Source organism: Euprymna scolopes, chromosome 1 (genome assembly GCF_053919585.1).
Source record: "Euprymna scolopes isolate OS-2025 chromosome 1, ASM5391958v1, whole genome shotgun sequence".
NCBI classification, from domain to species: Eukaryota; Metazoa; Mollusca; class Cephalopoda; order Sepiida; family Sepiolidae; genus Euprymna; species Euprymna scolopes.
The window spans coordinates 160,868,729-160,890,893 of record NC_136482.1 but is presented as its reverse complement, the minus strand read 5'-3'; the positions used below and the strand labels follow the sequence as shown (position 1 = coordinate 160,890,893).

General features: G+C 30.9%; 1 protein-coding gene across 5 annotated transcripts in view; it reads left to right on the top strand.

The window, feature by feature from the left end:
• Positions 1-4,299: 4,299 nt before the first annotated feature.
• Positions 4,300-22,165, top strand: part of LOC145276959 (uncharacterized) — a 148,675-nt gene continuing 130,809 nt past the window's right edge. For 4 of the 5 annotated variants that reach the window (XM_080128530.1, XM_080128505.1, XM_080128513.1 and 1 more), the window contains exon 1: positions 4,433-4,459. In XM_080128530.1, coding sequence (XP_079984656.1) covers positions 4,448-4,459 — 12 coding nt within the window. In that variant the 5' untranslated portion in view covers positions 4,433-4,447. Of the gene's footprint in view, positions 4,460-22,165 lie in introns of all 5 variants that reach the window. The other variant, XM_080128520.1, reaches the window with a different exon arrangement.

The window sequence follows — 22,165 nt, the reverse complement described above, 5'->3', positions numbered from 1 at the left end:
TACATAATGGATTAATATAGATATATGTAAGGTCTGGAGAATTTATAGAAGTTTCAACTCTCAGTGGAGATAGTTTAACAAGTGAAAATTCCTATTATTTGGATTCTTTGGACTACTGTTCTCATCTTGAGTGTTCGTAACGTTTTGGTTGATGTAACCTCAGACCTTCAAGTGTATCTTGGCGAACTCTGGAATCTGCACAGAATTTCGAACTGAACCCTTTATATCAAAATGCAAAATATATAATATATGTTACATGCAAGATAATGTCTAGAGGTAGACACACAACATATATTGAAAAAAAAATAAAAGGAGTTTAAGAGGAATAAAAACAATAAAAACAAATATTCACAAGAAAAAGAGTGTAAAGGAGGTAATCAGGTTTTTTTTATTAAACTAGCTTCTTTTTTTTTTTTTTGCGGTGTAACTACCGAGTTTGAGAAAATATATTTTACTTTGGTCAGAATATAAGATCAGAAAATCAATATTTACCAAGAGTCCGGTTCTTTGTGACAGTGTTTACAATAGACTTGTTTCAGAAAATTCCTTACGACTTGATTTTATCCCAGGAAATTAGCCAGAGTCATAAATAGTTGAAAGGTCGCCCCAACTTAACATTCCTTTTCAGAGCTTATTTAATAATTGAAGTTATGGCGTTATTATCTATTTATAGTCATGTGGGTTTTGAAGGTTCCAGAATTTCCAAAATGGAACACCTTGATTTTGGAACCTTCTAAAGCCCTAAAAAAAAAAAAAAAAAAAGAACACTTTTCTGTTCTATTTTAAGATCTCTCCAGAAACACTTAAAAAGAATCTTTTTATTTTCTAATTGTAATGTAATGTATTTTAATAGTAAAAGTTTTATATTATATAATATTATATAATATAGTATTAATTTTATATTATATATATTTATATAAGAAATAGTAATTCTTTTCTTTTTTTTTAAGAGGAAAAATGTTCTCTCATGATACAGAGCCATTTGCTTTATTTAGAAAGTGAAATGTTGATTCTTCTCTGAATGAGTACATGTGATATATATACATGCTCTCATTTCATCAGCCATAACTGGCGAGAAGTCCTAAGTAATTTGCAATTGTATATTTGGGTGTCACCCCGCACTGATGATTGAATCTTTAACCTCTATAAGAGGGTAACTTTTACAGCTGAATTTTACCAAGTACTCTGTCCACTGCACCACAGGTTCCTGTAAAACAAAGTATCACAAAGTTGGTATATCCTTGATCGGTGTTACTCTGGATGAATAATATCTAACATTTAGGAAAAAATATAATTCATTCTTAGGCAGTTAACTGGGCCAGGTTTGGTCAGTAATTTTATGTACTTATTTGGAAAAAGTGCCGACTCATTCCAACAGATGTTAAGTAGTTAATGACACCAACTGAAACTTGGAACCCACACTTGATCTTGTGTCTAACCTCTTGGTGAGGATGTAAATTAAAATAAAGAAGAGTTATCTGTGTATATGTCCATTAGGAGAGAGAGAGAGAGATAGCAGTTTTAATAGGAACATGCCTGCTTATTTAGAATTACACTTATTTAAAAAAAAAAAAAATTATGAGGAACGGCCATATTGTTTTCAATTTTACCCAAATTTAAGGGCAACAATTTAATTCAAGTACAAAGATTTTGTTTGTATTCAAAATAATTGAAACTTCTTAATCACTAAAAATTGTAAATTTTGGTTTTCTTGATTTTTAAAAGAAAATTACTTGATTAATTTGTGTGATTTTTTTTTAAATATGACATTTTCGTTTCCTGACGAGGACGTACATCATAAAGATTTTTCTGTATTTATTTTTTAATCGAGTGTGATTCTAAATAAGCACCGAAATATGTTATACTTTTATCCTGGGTAATACCAGGTATCCCTGCTAGTATATTAATAATGGATAAAAATGGCTGACTTGTTTACTATATTGTGAATATTTGAAATTTAAAAAATATTTTTGAAGACTTTAAATTACCAAATGGAAAACTTTTTTACTTACTAAAATTCAACTGCATTCCAGTCTCTAGATTCCTTCCATCTAAAACATTCACAGCAAGAACTCATCCAGTTATAACCACTAGAAAGAACTTTCCTTTCTTCCTCTGTGCATTTAAAACCAAACAGAACTTCCATGAGCAGAGTTACTTTTCCAAGAATTTTCATCTATGGAACACAATACTGCATAGCTGATTCTCAGCTAACGTGATCATTTTCAAGTTCAGTATCAACAAATACCTGTCACACTGTTCTCTTAATCAGCCATATTCTGCCCATCGTTCAGTCTTTTCATAGTATTCCCTATCAGCTTACTAAAAATCTTATGAATCCTTATCCTCAGGTGGCTTTTGGCCTTGGTAAATGGTGACTTATAAAGACATGTAATTTTAGGTGTGAATTAAAGTTTAAAGGCAAATGTCAAGTATTATGGTTCATTTTTATCTTAAATAAAAAAATATTTTTCCAATGCACACTTGAATCAAAAGAATCAAATGTTTCCTTTTTCTTTTTTCTTTTTTTTTTTCTTTTTCTTTTTTTGGTCGCCCTCTCTCCCTCCCCGACAAAGGAACGATTGAACCTAGCAATTCACTCCCGTTTGTCTGTTCGTTTGTTCGTACTTTTCTCAATAACCATGCCTTGAATTTTGTTGAAATTTTGCACAAACACTAGTCATGGTGAAATTAAATTTTTGCCGAACGGATTTTACGAGATAACTCTGGGTGCGCCCCCCCCCCACTCCTTAGGGACCATTATAGGGTAAAATTGCTCCAAAATCGTTCATCCATTCATTTGTTTGCACTTTTCTCAATAACCATTTTACACAAACATTAGTCATAGTGAAAGTGAATTTTTCACTCATGAAGAAGGACCTTGCATGCTCGGCTTGTTTCTTTTTCTTTTTTTCTTTTCCTTTTTTTCTTTTCCTTTTTTTTCAATACTCTGCCCACTATCCTCACTTCTACTTTGGCATAAAAGGTAACTTTTGCCATTGCTGAAAGTAGGCAATCGCCAAGAACCCCAACACCTTAGAGGTCTCAGAAATTCAAGACTAAATTGGATAAATTTTAAAATTAAGAGAAAATTATAGTGTACAGTATGGAAGTGGGGTTAGACAAAAAGTAGCAGTAATCCCCCCCTCCCAAACAAGGCATATTGCTACTAGGACGTAAGGAGCTACTATTTGGATCTAACAGGGGACTATGGGGAGTTGAGCAGCAAGATGTCTGTTCACATTACATTTAAACTTCTGCAGGTGAGTACAGTCAGGGAAGAAGAAAACAGGAAGGGAATTCCAAAGTCTATCAGTCTGAGGGAAGAAACTGTTCGAGTAGAAGGCTTTTCTGCATTTAGGGACCTCAACAGTGAAGGGGTGGGAATTTACTGCTTGTCTGGTTAGTTGGGAATAAGTAGTTCAAGGGGGCACAAGTGCTGTGAGCTCATTAGTGCAAATTCCATTAAAGTATTTCTAAAACAAGCACAGGGATGCGATATGGTGGTGAGTGAGCAGAAGTTGGTGTTTGATGGAGACTCTTTTATTGCACCATATCTAAGAATAAGAGATTAGTAAGATAGATGCAGTAACCCATTTGTATGGAAGAAAAAAAATAATAAAGCTGAAAGATGAAAAGAATGTTATTGGCAGTATTTTGAGAGAAGTTAGAAATGATGTAGTAACAGGGGTGCTGCACCTACATTACATTACCAAAACTTTCAAGGGAGGTCACATATTTAAGGGCTTGCCTCCTAGGGCGCCAAATTCACTTTGCACCAGCTCCTACTCCTACCGTTTGCCATCTCTCATTTCCTATGATTTCAATATCAATTTTGGCATCCAGCAATATCTATCTTTTTTTTTATCCCCCCCCCCATCATCTCCTTTAATCTTGGATTAAAACACATTATTAAAAGCTGTTTTCGCCCATGTTTCTTTCTTCTTCTTTTTATGTATTTATCTCGTTTTTGACATCTTCCTTCATTTTTTAGCATTTCCTGCCTCAGCCATTCACACTCCACGTACCCCACCTCCTCAATACGTAGTGTATTTTGTTTTAAAATCATTAAATTTCACTTGCTAAACATATTCATCCTGGCTACCTTGTACCAACATGTCTTGTTTTTACAAGATTTTCTCTTTTTCTATAACCCCCCCCCCTCCCACCACCATCTTTTCGACGCCTACTTTTTTTTTTTTTTTTTTTTTTCTTTTTGCATATTAACTGCTTACTTACATATGTCTTCACTCAAAATCCGGTGCCCTTCTTATTTATTGCCTTGATACTGTTTATTCTTGGAGATAGGATTGCACTTGTTTCGAATTAGTTATTGCCCTCTCTCTCTCACACACACACACACACACACACACACACACACACGTATAAAATAACACAGCATTTATCTCAACACTCCTGTGAACTCACCAGGGAAAGAATTACAACGATGTTTACTAACGTATGTAGTAGCAGTTAATTTGACGCATGCTGAACTTGCGGCTTTTAGAAACACTTCCTCGGCTCTTCTACAAGAGATTATCAAAATATGCGCTGCCTGCCTATTTAGAATTGAAACCTATTTAAAAAAAAAATAAAAATAAAAATAAAAAAAGCTAAATCGTAAAATAAATCTTTATGGTGTATGTACCTGCCACAAAACAAAAATTAAACCTATTTTCAAAACAAAAATACAAAAATCTTTAAAAAAAAACAAAAAAAAACTTTATAGTGCACCTACCCGTCACGGAACGAAGATATATTCCAAAAATTATGTAAAATTCATCAAGTAGTTTTTTTGTTTTTTTTGTGTGGGTGTTTTACTGTTATATATATATATATATATATATATATATATATATATATATATATATATATATATATATATATATATATATATATAGCGAATCATTTTCTTACAATTTTAATACGAAAATTGTATCCATTAGAAGGTTGATTTTGATCTGGATAATTCAGATAGGTTTCTCTTCCCCTTATTTTTAAAACGTGGCAAGTTAAAACGTTACATCTCGCTTAGTCATAAAATTTGATTTTACTTAGTTAAAAAAAAAAAAAAGTACTTTATCAATTTACGTGATTTTTGGAATATGACAACTTCGTTCTGCGATGGGTTCACACACCAGAAAGTTTTTTAAAGATTTTTCTGTATCTTTGTTTTGAAAAGGTTAAATTCTAAAGAAGCACCAATTATTTAAATACTTAAGAGAAACAATTTGATTAACTTTATCAACATCTGAAGATTTTAAACTATGCACCTTCTTCAGGTGTATCTTGTCGAACTCGGGAATTTGGATGGAACCTTTTATTGGTCCCCTGACAAAAGAGGGATTGGATCTAGTAATTCACTCCCGTTCGTTTGTTCACACTTTTCTCAATAATTTTTTTTTTTTAATTCTACACAAACATTAATCATGGTGAAAGTAAATTTTTGCCAGAACAGATTTTTCAGAATAACACTAGTTGCCTTCCCTAGGGGGATTTATAAGGGTAAAATTACCCCAAGATCATTCGTCCGTTCGTTTGTTTGCACTTTTCTCAATAACCACGCCTTGGATTTTTAAAAAATTTTGCACAAACATTAGTCATGGTAAAAGTGAATTTTTGACAGAACAGGGTTATGAGTTTGACAAGAAACACCTGAAGAAAGTCAGAGGTTACATTGACCAAAACATTGTGAAAATCATACTCAAGATGAGAACAATAGTCCAATAAATCCAAATAATACAAAGAACCAATACTCATCTCAAAAATTCAGAAACGTAATATGCACATTCCATTTGTTGATGTGTAGTTTTTCCTTTTAGAAAAGTCTCAGATTTTTTTGGTTATTAGTTCTTCTTTCTTGCATTGCCCGGGTGTCATTTTGCTTTCAGGTTTGGTTTGTGCTTTATTTTTCCTTCTGTTTTTTTTTTTTTTGTTTGTTTGGTTGTTTGTTTTCATCAAATTATTTTTTTAAGGAGTGTTTTGAAAGTTAAATTTAAGTATTATAATATTGGTTTGTCATAAAACTATTATGTGTATTATTTTCTTTCTTTGGACTACTGTTCTCATCTTGAGTGTTATGTTCAAGTTTTGATCGATGTAACCTCTGACCTTCTTCAGGTGTATCCTATAAAACTTTGGAATCTTTCTGTCAAACCCTGGATCTGTACAGAATTTCAAATGATACCATATTTTTTTTTTTTTTTTTTTTTTTTTTTTTTTTTTTTTTTTTATCCACAAGGGTAGCATGCTCTCGTTTCGTCAGCTATTCTCAATTGTAATTTGAATACGACCAGCATTGAAGATTAAACCTTCAACCGCCAGAAGAATAACTTTACACCTGAATATTTGCCAAAACCACTCTTTTCCACTATGCCATGAGCCTTGCGGACAATTCTAGTTTTTAATTCAATTCAGTTTTTAGGAGCCTTAAACCTTTTTCATTTACTAGCTGTACAATCTTACTACTTATTATATATTGCTATTCCTTACTATATATATATATATAATACTATTATTACCTTTTTATTACCATATATATATATTATTTATAACTCAAAACATTCAGAAACCTAATAAAACTATTTATTGAGGCAAATTATTATAAAGCTATAACCAATTCTGTCAAGATAATGTTTTTTTAACCTCTTATAAAATTATTTGACTTTTTCAGCTTCCAGAACTTTTAAACTTTGAATACATAAGAATTTGCTATGAATTTTTTTTGACAGTTTCAATACTTGCAAGTTCCCTTCAAATTTCAAAATGTCAGGAAGTAATTCATTCTTCTTAAATATGAGTAAAATAATTGATTTTTTTTTTTTTACGTATACACCAAAATGCAAAGTGGTTAATCACAAACCAAAAAAGAAATCAAATTGAATAATGTTTTTCTAAATTTAAAAATGAAATTCATAATTGGATCAAGATGACGGAATAAATTTTGTAGGACATTGCTTAAAGACAATGTTTGATGTCACATGCTGCTGTGAAATTCTAAATTTCCAGGGATTTTATAATTTTTTGCACCTTTGGTTCTATAGTAATAATAATAATAATAATAATAATAATAATAATAATAATATATGTTGTCTCATAATGATAAATAAAAGAATGTATCGGTATGTTTTTTTTTAAATTACATTTTCACCCCAACAAGGCACATTGCTACTTTGGTGTAGGGGGCTACTATCATGAGCAGCAAATAGTGGGGCACTATGGTTGGATTTGGGCAGCAAGATGTCGGTTCACGTTACACTTCTGCATGTCAGTACAGTTAGGGAAGCAGGGACCTGGAATGGAATTCCAGAGTCTAGCGGTTCTGGGGAAGAAACTACTCGAGATCTTTTACATCTAGGGATCTCTACTGTGTGGGAGTGGGATTTAGCTGCCTGTCGGGTTTGTCGAGGGTGTCTACGTCGTGGGGGCACAAGTGTCTGTAGTTCGTCAGAGCATTCACCATTAAAATACTTGTAGAACAGGCAGAGGGATGCAACGTTTCATCGATGGGACAGAGGCTGAAGCTTAGATGCCAGTTCAGGGCCTATCAGATTGGCGACTCTCTTTTGAACCTTGTCTATAATTATTAGTAGCTTAATTTGTTGCTAAGAACAAAGAAACATCCATCTGAAAGATATGCCTAGTTGGATAAAGTATTTTGTGAAAGGATTCAAATAAAATTACAATTTATTATTCTGAAGAACGTGGAACCACAATCCACAAGATAAGTTGGCTAGAACAGAAGCAAATATCAATTTGTCAAATTTAAAGGTATCGCTGTCCAACTTCCAGGGATAGACTGGCTTAATTTTATGTATTAGATATATATTAAACACTTACATCTGCACAAGTAAAGTACACTAATTAATTATCTAAGTATAAATTTACTAAGGTGTTTCCTATCAAAACCAAATGACACATGTACACATTACATGAATTGCGTGTTCATTATGCAACACTAATCCATGAGGTTTGCTTTTCATTTTATCTGTTCACAATTACTGCCATCTTTGCATTTGGTTTCAATTATTTCAACATACATCACATCATGATTCAGAATTTTTGAGATGGGGATTGATAATTTGTGCTATTTGGGTCAATTGGACTACTGTTCTCATCTTGAGTGTCGCGTCTGATGTAACTTCCGACTTTCTTCAGATGCATCACATGGGCATGCCACAACAAATAAAATTGTTAGGTAATAATCAGTTTTAAGTGAAAGTCTTCTGGAGATTCAAGGTTCAATCTTCACTAAAGGTGATACTAGGCTCTACATTGCAAGTGATTTTTCAAATAGGCGGCTAGAAATAATGAAACGCTTATCTTTTGGCGATTGTATTGCTTTCACTGACAATCTTCCAAAGCTCGCTACTTAGTGAAAAATATCTTTTCAGCTTATATATATATATATATTAGTGTTGGGACGATTCCTAATTTTTATACGATTCCGATTCCAGGAAAATATTGATTAACGATTCCGATACCAAGTACGATTCCGATTCCGATTCCTAGGGAATTTATTGTTTTGAAATATACCAGGTAGTTTTATACTTATGGTCGGTAGTTCCCAAATATGTTCCCTAACTTTGGAAGAGATATTTTATGTCTACACCGTCGTGTTTTGGATTAAATAAAATTATTATATAGCAAACTAAACGGAAAAATTAGCAAAATTTATTCTAGAGAAAATTTATTTTACTTAATTGGAATACAGAAAAAAAAAAACTCAAAGAAAATAGAATTTATCCTTCAGAGAAAAAACAAATAAAATAGAATTTATATAACAGAACAAAAACAAGAAAATTAGAGAATAAATACACACGATTCATTATTTTGGTCCTCATAATTAACAGATTTAATGAATTAAATAAAAAAATATAGCGGAAGAGAAAGAAAATATATACTAATTAAATATAAAAAAGATAAATATTTAATTTAATAATTTATAAATGAACGTGCGTAATGAAAAAAAAAACAATATACCACGTGACATGGCGCCGTAGATACAAAATAACCGGGTTTGTATTACTGTATACATAGATTCGAAAAAGTTGTCAAAAAACAAATATATAACAAACAAATATTATCAAAGGCAAAATAAGTTACTTTTCTACCAAACTGGATCCATTTTTTTTGTTTTTATTCAATGTAACATGTTTATTCAGCTCGAAAAACATGCAGTGTTTACCGATGTATTGGAAAATTCAAAATGGCGCCCGACACTCTCTTTAACATGGTAAGTTCGGGAAAAGGTGTTATAAATAATAAACTAGACAAAATACTATTAAAAAAAACACCGAATATATATCAAAATATGTCACGGTAACATACATTGAGCGAGTTTCTAGCAGTATTTTGTCTAGTTTATTATTTATAACATCTTTTCCCAAACTTACCGTGTTAAAGAGAGCGTCGGGCGCCATTTTGAATTTTCCAATACCTCGGTAAACACTGTATGCTTTTCGAGCTGAATAAACATGTTACATTGAATAAAAACCCGAAAAATATATCCAGTTAGGTAGAAAAATAACTTATCTTGCCTTTGATAACATTTATTTGTTATATATTTGTTTTTTGACAACTTTTTCGAATCTATGTGTACAGTAATACAAACCCAACTATAAGTCCTTAGTAAAATTCTATTTATAAATACTTTTTAAAATGAAATTATTTAATTAATCGTAAATGACATAAAAATTAACTGATTACAAAACCTTTTAAAAATATATATATTAATTTCTTTTTCGTTCGGCAAAGAACTGCACAAAACCCTTTTAATTTTCAATTTAAAATTCTAGAAAAAAGATTATATTATTCTGCTTTTAATATAATCAAATTCAGGGTTTTATCTTTATGGAGAAAAAAAAATATAATGGATTTTATTTCAATGAAATTAAAAAAAAAAAACTTGACTGAATCGAATTAATTACCCTTAAATTAACGAAGGGGTTATTTAATAACTTTAGGTTTGGAAGAGATAGGTATGGGGTCGATTTTTTTGAAACTTCAAAAGAAACCGACTACTGTCAAAACTTTGCGAAATAATACAACGTGATCAATTTCATTTTAGAGATATTTCTTTCAAAAGCCTTCTTTTAAAAAAAGAGAAAAAAAGTATATTGTTCTATTAAACCTTTTACTGTTTAAATAATTTGACTTTGCTCGTTTTATTTTAAGAAAATATAAGTTGAAAAAGCATTTTCATTCAGTATTAGAAGATTTGTCAGTAAAAAAAAACAATCGCTAAAAAGATAAGCGTTTTTTTTTATTTTTACTCGCAATGTAGAGCCCTGCATACTTCTTTTCAAGTTAACTCTTTTGTAGTTTTGATTACAATAGATCTGAATGAATGAACCTTGTAAGGGAGGGGCACTAAGCATTGCCCTGTTAATAATGAATTTCTTCGGTTTCTTTTTATTTCTCTCTTGCGGTTAGAAATATCAGGAATTTTTTTTCTTTTTTTCAACATCAGACTAAAAGAATCGTAATGAAGGAATCGGAAAATTAAGGTATTTTTTAACGATGCGATTCCGATTCCGATACCTCCCAAAATACACGATTCTTACGATTAACGATTCCGATTCCGATTAATCGTCCCACCACTAATATATATATATATATATATATATATATATATATAAAATTTTAGTCATTCGATAAATTTAAAAATTTATGACGTGAAATGGTTAAATTTCAAATCAAAAGATTTTTATTATTCTATGTAAGACAAAGAATACATTTGAAATATTATAACTCCTTATCCTATAGGATTTCGATGTCTATCATCTCTTCAGAGGAGAAAATATTAGCAAATAATTATAATGGTTTACACCTCATTTGCTAAAGTCAGTGAGACCTGGAAAATTACAATTAAAAGTTGTTTAAGTATTTAAATGCCATGGAGTAAGGGAAGTTAAAGAAAAGGATATAAAAATCCACATCCAAATTGCATGGTAAAATCCGAAGTGAATGTCTTTGGAAGCTGTGCGGTAAAATGATCCAAACTGTATTTCGAGTAATCCACATCACAATGTAATGGTCAGAAGTGGGCATTTTCCTGGAGCAGTTTTCCTTTGTTTATATAATGGGTCCGGTAAAAAAACATTTTTATATAGGTCCAGTGGATCATATAAGGTAAAGAAGCATGCGTGTCGATTTCATGCCGTCATCTAATAGTAGTTGTCGAGGAATTTTATTTATTTTTTGTTGCTATTTCTTTCTTTGGGAAGAAATTACGCCTTTTGTTAATTTTTAACGGCCAAGGTTTCATTAATTATACGTTTTAGTAATTTGTGGTGAAATTAAAGTTTATGTATTTTCACCTTGATTTTGCTTTTCTCATACTTAAACAACTTTTAATTGTGATTTTCCATGTCTCACTGACTTTAGCAAATAAGGTGTAAACCATTATAATTATTTGCTAATATTTTCCCCTCTGAAGAGATGGTAGCCATCGAAATCCTATAGGATAAGGAGTTATATTATTTCAAATGTATTCTTTGTCTTACATAGAATAATAAAAATCTTTTGATTTGAAACTATCACTCTCTTTCACTGTATGTTGTTTGATCTCCCATCACCACCACCTCTGGTGTCTCTCTCTCTCACCAATCAAAGACAGTAATAAAGATTAGAATATTCAATTATAAACACAAGAGAATATCATTACAGGTATTAATACTATTTAAACCTATAGCTGTAGAGCAGAAGAAAACTAATTTTGAGATTTTGATTTATAGGTATTTTTATAATATTTAATTTGGGCTTTACAAACTCACGCTGGGTAACATTTTTTTAGTATATATGTGTATATATATTTCATTTTGTGGTTAAGAGTGACAACGTCAGATTGTTAAACAATACTGTTTACAACTGCATTGCTGGCATTTGTTACATGGTCTGAACTTGTAAATAATTTTTGTGGCTGCTTGTTGGTTAATGATTGTTTTTTCATTTTATCTGAGGTTGATAAATGTCATTTGAATCGGACTTTTTTCCGGATCACACATATCACGTGGAGTTGAAAAAAAAAAAATTAAAAAAAAATAAACAGATGTAAAAATAATATCTGGTGGCCGGCTCATTACCATTCTTGGAGTATCCAAACACAAGGAAACTCAAAGATTTAAGAATAAAAAAAAAAAAATGTTAAACACAGTTTCTAGTGTATACACAAACACATGTACCCTAGTCGATTTGTCTTCTCTTCATAAAGGGCTTTAGGTGTGTACTTTCCGTGTGGTATCACTGATAAACTCACTGCCATTTTCTGTCTCTTCTCAAACCCTTTACTCTCGTTCCTTCTGCAGAGAGTGTGTGTACTTCCTCACTCAGCTAGTTCTGGAACTGATCAGTTTGGTGACACATTGTTTGGATGAGATTCAAAAATAAATTATCTTTGCCAAGATATAAAAAATAACAAATATAAAAATAAAACAGGGATGTTTAAAATCTACTATTTTACCTGAAAAAAAAAAAAGGAGGGAAAAATGCCAAGTTAATTTTTAAAAAGAGAAAGAAACAAAGCACTAAAAAAAAATTTGGGGAGAGGCGGAGGTAAGCATCAGTTGCCAAATAAGTTTTCTATTATTTTTTTTTTTTCTTTCTTTTTGCAATCTTTATTTCACGTTTCTTTAACTGCCCAATTTCTTTTTTGGATAAAATTACAGGCTGCCCGGCGTTGCCCGGTCGTAAAATATGCATAAATATTATATTTTAATTCATTCAGATTTCTTATTTATTATTATGTGCAGCAGTAACAGCGGGAGTGGTGCTTTATTCAACTTAATCTGGCACAGCCAACTCTTTTGTTTTCAATTTTTACCCCTTAGCAGCAATTTTTGCCTGCTAAAAACCAAATTGAAAAGTGTGCTAAAGATCCAAATACCCCATGTATCAAATTTCAATTCTGTAGACCAAATATTCAGAGAGGAGTTTGGTAGAGGCCTTTCGCATACACACTGACAAGCTCACTTATATATATATATATATGTGTGTGTTTTATTTTTTATTACCGTTTTTTTCTGTTTAGTTATATTGTTGTTTCAGCTACCCGACCGATTTTTGGCCGTCATGTAGCCTCCTCAGACTTTACAGAAATGTTCGTTTATAGTGGAGGCTACATGACGGCCGAAAAACGATCGCATAGCTGAAACAATAATGTAACTAAACAGAAAAAAATGGTAATAAAAAATAAAACGCATATTTGGTCTACAACAGTATTGAGCACTTCAGATTTTTATTAATTACCATTTCTACTATATATATATATATATATATATAAAGTTTTGTGGTTATATTTAAATTCTGAAAAAAAAAACAACATAGACACATATATTCGAATTAAGAATTTATTGTTTGACAAAAGGAATATAAAGAAGGGGTTATGTTGATTTCCTTAATCCATGGATTTTCAATAATCATCAGAGGAAATGAAATGCGGTTAGCAAAATGTTCAGCTGTGAATGGATATATATAAAAATATTTTTGTACGCTATAACGTTTTCATCTTAAATTCTATGCAATTATGAAGAATGTAGAAACTATGCTTAAATAGAATTGAGCATAATAGTGAAATGAAACTAATCATCTAATAAGAATCTATAAAAAATGAATAAGTAATTAATTAGAATTCGTTTTTCAAAGGAATATGCAAATTAGTTAACCTTCATCTAGTTGCTTCACATATCCATAACTGAGTATATTAAAAAGTTTGTTTTTATCATTTTTAAATAGAAAAAGTAAGGTTTTAATATCAATGTCAGAGGGAGAAAAAAAACAATTTTATAGGTATATAGATTAAGTGACAGTACACCACTGCTTCTCATTAAAATATTCATTCTTGACTCTTTTTTTTTGTTTTTTTTTTTTACAAAGGATATTTGACACTATATAACAATACACACGGACGATAAAACACTTTGGATAATTATGGATTTCAAGGGGGTTCTGCTAAAATCATCATATTTTGAAAACCAAACCACCTTAAGTCCTCAAAATACCACCGTTTTGTTCAAAAGTGAATTTACTTTCAAATGAATTAATAGATAATAATGTACATTATATATTTTAAGAGTTTTAAGCAAATAAAGTGCTAAAAATGTTAACATCATAAAATGGCGTTTTCGGTAAGATTTTATAATAACTCCCCCTCATGTGCAAATGGTCATACCGCGTTTCTCTTTAGAATTTCGTCATGAAATTTGGAAATTAACTAGAAGAGATATCACTTTTAATAGATTCCGAAATTTTTTTGACAGCTCATTTTTTTGTTGTGTTAAAAAAAAAAAAAAAAAGACTTCAACATGATGAGTTTGGAAAATTTTGTAAAAAGAAATTTCTTCAGACACCCACTGTTAAATAAATCAATCTTTTTACTACATTTATCCATTAAAAATAAAACTGTAACCGGCTTTCTCTTGTGGTAGCAAGAAATTTAAAATTATGAAAAAAAATTTTAAGTCATGGAAAAAATCGTTCTATTTTTAAAAACAATCTGTAGAAGTAGCAGCAGCTACTATCGCTGATATTAATTACTTTACTGTAAACAAACTTATTTTGTTTTGTTTTTTATTCCAGAACGAATTAAAAATTTAAAAAAAATGAAAATATGAATATAAAAAAAAAATGTTCTTACATATTTAGTTAGAGCTCATATTATTAGAACATAATTAGCTTAATTAGAGCTATTCAGTTATCTATAATATAAAGCTGTGTGTGTGTGTGTCTGTCTGGTCACAAATAGGCTCCTATATGGTTGATTATTTTAAAAAACTGATTAAATATAATGATAGAAGATGTATCGAGACACAGGAATGGGTATGTTTGATCTGGCAGAACGGTGGTTCATTAAAATTGTGGGGTCTACGTTCACGCCTGGTCCACAAAGTATGGAAATAAAAAACTTAAAAATGAAAAAAAAAAACGTTTACAAGTGTTTTTGATATAGATGTACATAAGAATACTTTGATAAGTATGTTTTAACTTAAATAGGGATGGTATAATAAAATTGTGGGGTCTGCGTTCGCGCCTGGCCTCCATAGAATGGAAATAGGCACAAACTTTAATAAAGACTTTTCATATCTATCTGCATAAGTATACTTTGATAATTATGTTTCAGTTTAAAGAAATATGGTATAATAAAATTATGGGGTGTTCGTTCGCGCCTGACCTCAATAAAATGGAAATATGTCACAAAGTTTAACAAGGTTTTTTTAATATAGATCCACAGAATATTGTGATAAGTGTTTCAGTGTGAACAGGTATGGCATAATAAATTATGGGGTTTATCTATTTTATCTTTACTTTCATCATATTTTGCTTTGGTTTTGATACCCCCAAATTCGAAGCTATCTCTTTACAACCCTTCCTTTTCATAACCTATCATACTTTCATAAATCAGAGTCCATTTTCTGTAAGCTGTTTTTGAACCCAGTCAACGACGGGTGCTTTTGCTAGTCAGAATATATAATTTTAAAGCAATCCGTTGAAAAACAAATATGTGCACTTTTATCCATTAAATTACATTAGTTTTTAACGGTGAATTAAACAGTGTTTTGTTTAAAAAAAAAAAAAAAAATAACGAAAATGTCAAATATGATTTTTTTTGCTTCACGTGTGCGAGCAGTACCCCTCCATCCCAAAATATCTTTTCGTCTTTTTTTTACAACTTTCTTACTGGATTATAATCGAATGGACACTAATCTCCCCAATTATATATAGTAATGTATAAAATATATATGGCGATTAAGCTACACTGAATATTCCGCGTTTCATCCATTCTAGGACTCTTCAGGCTTATGCGCCTGGCACATAAGCCTGGAGAGTCCTAGAGTGGATGAAACGCGGAATATTCAGTGTAGCTTAATCGCCATATATATTTTATAAATTACTAACTAGCTCTACCTACGTATTGAGCACTTTTTAAGTAAATACTTAAAGTTTGCGCATAAATCTATACTTTCGTATATTAATTTTATGTGAGTAAATTAAGTAGTTATATATATATATATATATAAAATACAAAATCAATATTTAAAATATTTGTAGGAGGTGCTCAGTTTCTAGTTAGGTTCATATTTACTTGCCTCTCCACGAGGACAGTTAGACACAAGGTCAGTTAATGTGAGGAAAATCCAGCTTCCCAAAAAAGGTCAATCTGAATAGAAACAAACATAAAAATTGCCTCAGTCATGAAGGATTTCTCCTTCACTGACGGAGAACAGAAAAGGCGAAGTGTAGCATCAGAATACTACACTGTAATCTTGGCCCGAAGTCCAGGTAGATAAATAAAAAACGCTCCCGGGAAGGGGGGGGGGGACTATCGCTTAGAACTGTTTATATACCTCTTAGATAATAATATCTACGATTTGGGAACGCGGGTCGCCTCTAGATTTATTTACGTCGATTTTTACAAAAGTCTTGCTGTTTCAGCCCGTCTTGTGTTCGTTCAGCTTTTTTGTATAAAATCGAATCTAATTCAAAGCTAAGGCTCTGTTCCCGGCATTCACACCGGGAAACGTCCAGAAGCAATCAGCTTTGATCAATGTGGGGCCAAATCAGACAATTGCTATTCAATCTGGACAATGGGGAGCTGGTTTCCCCCTCCCCAACATCTTGGGGAAAAATTTGACTCATTAATGAGGTCAAATAGAAGCAGCAGAGTTAACTTTTATTGCGGCCACGTGTCAATTCTGTTTTTAATACTTAAATAAATAAATTCAAACGTGTTTCCGTTAGTATTTCGCGGTGGCCCAATGGTTAATGTCGCACCTTTTTTTTTTTCACACTTTAATTTCCAACTTTGCCTCAAGGGTTCGGGTTCGATCCTCATACTTACCTACCAAAATTTTTTTTTTTTTTTTTAACCCCCCCTCCCCCCTCCGGAGTTTTGATTTACCCAAAACCACACACACCTCCAAACACCCGGGCAATGCCAGGTACCCCCGCTAATAGAAAATAAAAGCCAAATTTATCAAAAATTTGTGAGTGATTTGTTAGCTTTAGCAAAAATTGAGTTTTTATATTTAAATAAGTGGGCAAAAATACTTAATAAGTTTTCCAAACGTCACGTTTTCTGTTAGTGACGTTACTTGTTTTAAATGATATTTATTTTTGTCCATTTTTCGTAATTCTTGTTAAGTTTCACACCCTTTAAGAATTACGACAAACAAACAAAAACAAATTTCATATTTAAAAGTAATTTGATGTCCAAAATCTGAGGCATAACATTTTCAAAAGACAATAATTATGGCCTACGAACCGTAAATATAGGGGTCAAACACCTTCTTAAAAAAAAAAAAAAAACTCTGTTAATTCTACCTCTAACCCTAGGTATGAGTGGCAAGCCTCCTCCTCTTAAAACCTTTAGCCCTAACAATAACGCTAAGTCTAAGTGGCAAGCTCCTCACCAAACAAAGTTCCTTGGTAAGCTACATATAAATGTCTAAAAAAATTCTTCCTTAAAGAAAAGTGCACAATTTATCACCCATAAAAAAATAAATTAGTCAACTGTCCTAAAACGCTAGAATGGTCTTGAAATAGTGAATTATTTTACATTAAATTTATGTGAAACTAACCCCCACTCTAAATTCTAAAATTGTTTTTGTTTTGTTTCTATCAAGTCTTCAGGATGTTCACACATAATTTTCCTTAGCTCTATCATTAACCCAAAGTCAGAGTGGCCACCTTCCCACCCTCTCATAATTGCACAAAAGACCCTCTTAAAACTACACATAATCGTCTTTATAAGAATAAAAATCTATCTCCGTTAAAAAAAAAAAAAAAAATGGTTAACTGCCCTAAAACACTAGAATGGATCAAAATGGGGAATCATTTTACATTAAATTCTAAAAATATTACTTGTTTATCTTTCATTAAAGTTTTTTTAAGATATTCACATTTAATTGCCTACAAAGGTAAAATCGCATATTTTGGAGAGGTGGTCAGATGGGGGGGGGGTTTAACGTAAGATATTAATCTACAATAATACCAAAGAAATATTGCAGTATATTCATTTTTAAACAGTCCTAGATTTCAATTTCAGTTTTTTGTAAATATAATGCATTACAATTCAGCTTTCAGTTCTTTAACTTCTTTTCTTTTAATGGATACATGGCATTTTTAAGGAATTGCAGCATATTTATGTGTATTTACTGCAAATTATTTGGAAATCATTAATTTTTTAGAGATTTTCAATAGCATATTCGAATTCCTAGCACAAAAATACACTTATATGGTAAATTTAATTGCTTAATCTGTTTTAACAAAGATACAGCATTTTTGCTGAAAAAGTAGTATAAAAAATGTGACAAAACGCATATGGTCTTAAACGTACGAGGCACAAAAATAGTCATAACTTTCTTAATTTTAATTGGATTTAAAAAATTTAAAAAGCTCTTTCTATAGATACCAATATTGAAATATTTTAAGGTATTTTAATTTTTTTCATGTGTATTGCTAATATATATATATATATATATATGAAAGTCAGTGTTTGTTTGTGTGTTACAGAAATCGATATGTTAACAGAGCAAGTTGATTGTTTTAGAGAATCTAAAGACACCATTAAATTTTTTCTTCAGTTCTATGGATTAGGTCCACAAAATATTATAACAAAGAAATTCATCCAGTCATTTTTCTTTCTTAATATTTTTTTGTTTGTTTCATGAAACAAATAAAATAAAACAAAGGACGTTTTTGTGAAGAATGTATTTAAAAAAGCTTTGAACATATGTATTTTTATTTGTATGTTCAAGATTTTAAATGATAAATTTGTTTTGATTGGTTGGAGGTATTTGGCATTTTACAGAAATTCAGTGTCAACAAGTAGTTTTTTTTTGTTTGTGTATGGGTTTTTTTGTTTTGTTTTTAAGAAAATGGCACCATGCTAACAGTTGTTTTTTTTTATTACTTCATATTCTAAATGTTATTTTTAATTTTTGTTTCAAGACAAAAACTGTATGAATCTCAATATTTGAAATTATTTTCGACAAGCAATAAATCACCACACAGGCATTGCTAGAAGAATATCATTAGTGTGTGTGTGTGTGTGTATATATATATATATATATATATATATATATATATATATATATATATATATATATATATATATAGAAGAGAAGGGAACTAGGTTACAGATATAGGGAACTGCAACATCTAGCTTAGGATACATTAGGAAATGTAAAATAAAAATAAAGCATCGAAGGAAGATCGATGAAGTATAGAACATAAAGATGAAGGAAAAAACAAAACTAATATATATATGTGTGTGTATGTTTGGAATAAACGGATTATTATATCTGGTCAATTTAACACAAGTTACTATTTTATCCAATAACTTTCTCAATGCTATATTGACAGAATTTTAACTATACACACACACACATACATGTGTGTGTGTGTGTATAGTTGAAGGAGGTTAGAGCTGTTGACTAGAAACTAGATGGTTGTAGGTTCAATCCCTAATTCAAAATGACTGCGAGACTAGCCACATTGAAGAGCTGTGATACCCCCCCCCTTCTTTAGTAGAGCACTGTTGTAAATAACCTCGTCTGCTACTGTCTTAGCATTGTGCAAAACTCTTCGTATATAAACAATAAATTGGGCACTGTAAAAGCAGCAGTCAAATGTTTATATCAATAAACATTTAAGATCATTTGCAAGTGCTAATCCCATGGGCCGAAAGTTAGAGCTGTCGACTATCAACTAGATGGTTGTAGCGGATAGGTGCTAGTCTAGCCACACTGAAGAGTTGTGATACAGTGAAACTGTCTCTTTGTGGATGACTAAATATAATATATATATATGACAAGTTGACCAAGAGAACTAAGGTATCAAGCAATCATTATAGGTATTGATTAAGGTTTGGGATTCAAATCTCTGCGTTGAAGTGCTCACTGCAATCTAACCACACAGACATTCAGCTTTATATTATAGATTTATCTTTTTTGCCCCCCCCTCTCTGTGTTTAAGTCATCATAAGTAGGGAGGTGTTAGATGATTCTTTTAGCTTGTCTGTTATTTATTGCTCTTGATTTTAAATTTCTCATATCCTTAGGTTTTTATGGTTGTATATCGTTTATTGGTGTCAACTTTAATTTCCTTTTGACAAGTGTTATTTTTATTTATTAGTTCATTTTTTTTATCTATTAATTTATCTCTCGTTTTTTTTTTTAATTTTTTATTCGTTCATTTGTTTCTAGTTTATATATATATATATATATATATATATATATATATATATATATATACTCACACATGCACAATAGCATGTGCATTACACTGTCCTCATTAGCCACATAACTAGGAGTAATATAACAGTTTTGATGGGTAAGGCAGTACTGCCACCCCCAATGCCACCAGTAGCTTTTTTTAACCAAAGTATAAAGATAAATATATAAATCATAAGCGTATATTTATCTTTGCAGTTTCATTCTAATTATAAAAAAAAACGTGTTTATTTTCAGCTGTAATGATATTAAGATTGTGGTAACTGTCTCTAACAACCCTTGATATGACATAATCACGCAGGAAGTTCTAACAGCAGGCACACTTTACATAGGATTCAGAAATGTATATTTTTTATTATTTTATGCATTTATTTTCAGTATTTACTTCGACACTGCTCAATCTATAAGTTGAGCTAGGTAGTAAGTTTTGAAAATATATATATGGCAATTAAGCTACACAACATTTTCTTCATTTCATCTTCATGATGATTCATCAGGTTATTGCATGGGATCTTTGTTACTTTGTGTTTTTATATATTCCCGTGATACTGAGTTTGCTAGTCAGTTGATCAGATTCTTTTCTATTCACAAGCCAGCACATGTAGACACTTAGACGACCCGTGTAAACTATATTTGAATGAAAAATTAACTATCCTAAATTTTCAAGAACCTTAAATTTATTAAAAATAGCAAACGTATGCATACATAAGAGAAAAATAATATGACTTTGGTGTCATCAGCTAGAATCAAAACCAAAGCCTTATTTGTTTCCATCTGTACGATGTCATTATGTATATAAAAACTTCAAAAAATAATGCTATAAAAGGTATAAATGTTTATTTGCACATGTGTAGAAGAGCACTGTAAGTCAACGTATGCCAGCCAAGTTCCAATTTCTTTTTTTAATTTTGACCCCTTAGCAGTTATTTTTACTCGCTAAAAACCAAATCTTGACCCAACAAACACACACACACACGTAGTATGTTTATTATACAAAAATTATTGGTTATATATGTGCATACATGTTTCGGTGGAGTCTCAATCAGGGACAACACTTCATCTGACCAAAAAAGAATTGATGTTGAAATGGGTGTCAGGACCACATTGGTATTTATAAAATATTTAGGTGCAATCTACATTCCAGGGGGGAGGGATAGGCTTTATGAATGTGAGTAGAGTTTTTCAGAGGTGTGCTGGGGGAAGGGAGATGCTGCCCCGCCCCCTCTATGTTCAAGTTATCATTAGTAGGGAAGTGTTAGGTGATTCTTTTAGCTTGTCCGTTATTTATTGCCCTTGATTTAAAATTTCCCATATCTTTAGGTTTTTATGGTTGTATATCGTTTATTGGTGGCAACTTTAATTTCCTTTTGACAAGTGTTATTTTTTATTTATTAGTTTATTTTTTATTTATTAATTTATCTCTCGTTTTCTTCTTTTTTTTCACTTTTTTATTCGTTCATTTGTTTCTAGTTATAGAAATATATAGAAAGAGAGAGCGAGAGAAATTTAAAATTCATTTGCAAAAATTTCAAATGTAACTATCAAAATTTTTCAACTTTCATGCATTTTCATAATTGGTCCCATCATCACAAGTGTTGCAATTTTGTTCAAATATACTTAAAGATTTTAATAAAATTGAAAAACTATATAATTCATTTCTAAATTAGACAGAATCTTCAAATTTTAAAATACTAATAAAAAATTAAGATATTTGATGATCAGACAAAATGTAGAAACTGCAGTAAAGTTATTAGCCAAGTAGAATTGGTCCTTATTTAGAATTCGATTTAATAAATATATACTAGCTGTACACAGCCACGTGTTGCTGTGGCTCAGTTTGTTAAAATGGAACACATTCCTCAAGAAAAATGGCATTTTGTTCCTTTATTTACTTTTATTATTTTTGCAATTTTTTCAATCAATAAAAGTTGTTA